Source organism: Octopus bimaculoides, chromosome 11, assembly GCF_001194135.2.
Source record: "Octopus bimaculoides isolate UCB-OBI-ISO-001 chromosome 11, ASM119413v2, whole genome shotgun sequence".
Lineage (NCBI taxonomy): Eukaryota > Metazoa > Mollusca > Cephalopoda > Octopoda > Octopodidae > Octopus > Octopus bimaculoides.
In genome coordinates this window covers 16,554,729-16,557,590 of record NC_068991.1, presented here as the reverse complement: position 1 = coordinate 16,557,590, position 2,862 = coordinate 16,554,729, and the positions used below count along the sequence as shown (strand labels likewise).

The 2,862-nt window shown below is 38.5% G+C and overlaps 1 protein-coding gene across 1 annotated transcript in view; it reads left to right on the top strand.

The window, feature by feature from the left end:
* LOC106882721 (serine/threonine-protein kinase D1) overlaps positions 1-2,862 on the top strand; it is a 64,140-nt gene that overhangs the window by 46,018 nt on the left and 15,260 nt on the right. Inside the window, exons 12-13 of the mRNA XM_014933490.2 lie at positions 276-332; positions 1,982-2,086. Of these exons, the coding sequence (XP_014788976.1) occupies positions 276-332; positions 1,982-2,086 (162 nt within the window). The remainder of the gene's footprint in view (positions 1-275; positions 333-1,981; positions 2,087-2,862) is intronic.

The window sequence follows — 2,862 nt, the reverse complement described above, 5'->3', positions numbered from 1 at the left end:
ATATATATATAGTTTTAGGGAAAAGAACCAAGGTTCATGAACTCATCGATAAAAATCCATGGTTCTTTTCCCTAAAACTATATATTTATATTTTATACTGTGAAATTTAATTTAATTCTAATTTTTAATAAATTGAATTTAATTGAGTTTTTGCCTGTGAATTTGGATTTTTATCCCTAATAATAATATTATTATTAGTATTATTATATATATATCTGTGGATGCATATTTCTGTTTTTGTTTACTCATTCATTTCTCTGTCTACTTGTTCACAGAGCCTGCAGCATCCTGGTGTTGTTAACTTGGAAGAGATGTTTGAAACTTCTGCAAAAGTAAGACCTCTTTTGTGCATTTTATGGAGTAGTGTTGAGAATTTTATATTTTATAAAAGTGTTTTCCTATTTTGTTGCATATCTCTACATGGCCAACCAAATATTTTGCAATGCATGCACATGTATGTATGTACCATTACAGAAGTTTAGTCTCTCAGAGTGAAAGGCAGATTGTATAATACCTATACAGCATTGCTACATGTAGTAAGAAAAGGTCCCTCAATGCAGAGTACATGTAAAGACTCTTATTATTATCAAGTGAGACAGAAATGCATGCCATCTAAGTAACAGCGGGGTACAAATATACGAAGTCCAATATACCTATCATGACTTCCTGTCTGATAAGGGTACACCAGGCACAGGCATCACGACCATATGTGCATTACATGGTGATCTCATTTCAAGGTAAACAATGCATGACCTTGCGGATGGGGCCCAGTTAGAATTTTCTTCATGTCAAGTAGCTCACCTTGCTCAAAAGGTCCTTGAATAAGGTTTATTTAAGGATGATAATTGAAACACCCATGTTTCCATGGGTAAATTACTCAAACCCCAAGGAATTCCTCTTAACACATGGCTAAGATGCTCCCTAACTACTCCTGCCATGATCATAGATGCACCTATTATCAGCCACTAAGGGACATGCTCAACTGGTTAAGATCAAACAACTAACAAGCAAATCTGTGTTAGTGAGCAGAATATTTGCTGAAGCACATTTTTTATACCAAGACAAATCATGTACATCATAACACTTCCAATCAGTTAAGATCAGAAGCCATGAGAGCCATTGCCTGGTACTACTGCTGCAGCAGCGTTGTTGCGGCGACCTGGTAGAATTGTTAGCATGCCGGGCAAAATGCTTAGCAGTATTTCACCTGTCAATACATTCTGAGTTCAAATTCTGCTAAGGTCGACTTTGCTTTTCATTCTTTCAGGGTCGATAAATTAAGTACCAGTTGAGTACTAGGGGTTGATATAATCAACTACCCCCTCCCCCAAATTTCAGGCCTTGTGCCTATAGTAGAAAGGGTTATTATCATCATTATCTTTAAGGTGGTGAGCTGGCAGAATTGTTAGCATGCCAGGTGAAATGCTTGATGGTATTTCGCCTGTTGTTACATTCTGAGTTCAAATTCTGCAGAGGTGGATTTTGCCTTTTATCCTTTCGGGGGTCAATAAAATAAATACCAGTGAAACACTGGGGTCGATGTAATTGACTATTCCCTCCCCCAAAATTTCAGGCCTTGTACCTTTAGTAGAAAGGATTATTATTACCTCTGTCTTAGCGAAGGCAAGGTATTGTTTTCAGTTACGTTTGTTTGTCCATGGACAAGATATCTCAAGAACCGCTGGATGGATTCGGATGAAACTTTCAGGAATGTTTGGCCTCGTGACTGGCATGAACTTATTAAGTTTTGGGATCGATCCAGTACCAGACAAGGATTCTGGATTATTTCCATTGACCATTGAAAAATAAGACAATATCTGTTTCAACACAATTTTATATCAGGAATCTTGCAAAACAAATACATGAATGAAAATTTTGTAATTATTCATTTCATTTTTTTAAAAATTTTGTCAAAATTCAACTAGTTCTTATTGTTTTCCTTCTGTTTTTTTTTTCTTTTCTTTTTCTTTTTACTTTTCAGATTTATGTTGTGATGGAGAAGTTACAAGGAGATATGCTTGAAATGATTTTGTCTACGCCTAAGAAGAGGCTAGGAGAAAGAGTCACAAAATATGTGATATCACAGGTACTCCTCGTTTGTTTCAGATTCAAATGCTGCTGAAGTCAGCTTTGCTTTTCATCCTTTCAGGGTCAATGAAGTAAGTACCAGTGAAATACTGGTGGGTGGGGGTTGATGTAATTTACTTTCTCACCCAACAAATTTGTTGGCCTTGTGCCGAAATAAGAAAGGGTCATCACACCACCACCACCACCACCACCATCATCATCATCATCATCACTGCCATCATTTTTCTTTGGTAGTTTCATGTGAGTTTTTATTATACCATCTGGTGCACATCCGTGTTTCTTGAAATGTGTGCAGCATTGTGTTGGCATTTTTGTGAAAATTGGGGAGTGTAGACCCCTCCTCATCCTCCCCCTCCTCATCCTCCCCCTCCTCTTCCTCATCATCATCATCGTCATTGTCACCATCGTCGTCTTTGTCATCATCATCATCATCATCATTATTATTCATCATCGTCATCATCATCATTATTATTCATCATCGTCATCATCATCATTGTTTAACGTCCGCTTTCTATGCTAGCATGGGTTGGACGATTTGACTGAGGATTGGTGAAACCAGATGGCTACACCAGGCTCCAATCTGATTTGGCAGAGTTTCTACAGCTGGATGCCCTTCCTAATGCCAACCACTCCGAGAGTGTAGTGGGTGCTTTTACGCGCTACCTCATGAAGGCCAGTCAGGCGGTACTGGCAACGATCTCGCTTGAATGTCTTTTCCCATGCCACCGGCACAAGTGCCAGGAAGGCGACGCTGGTAACGATCACACTCAAATA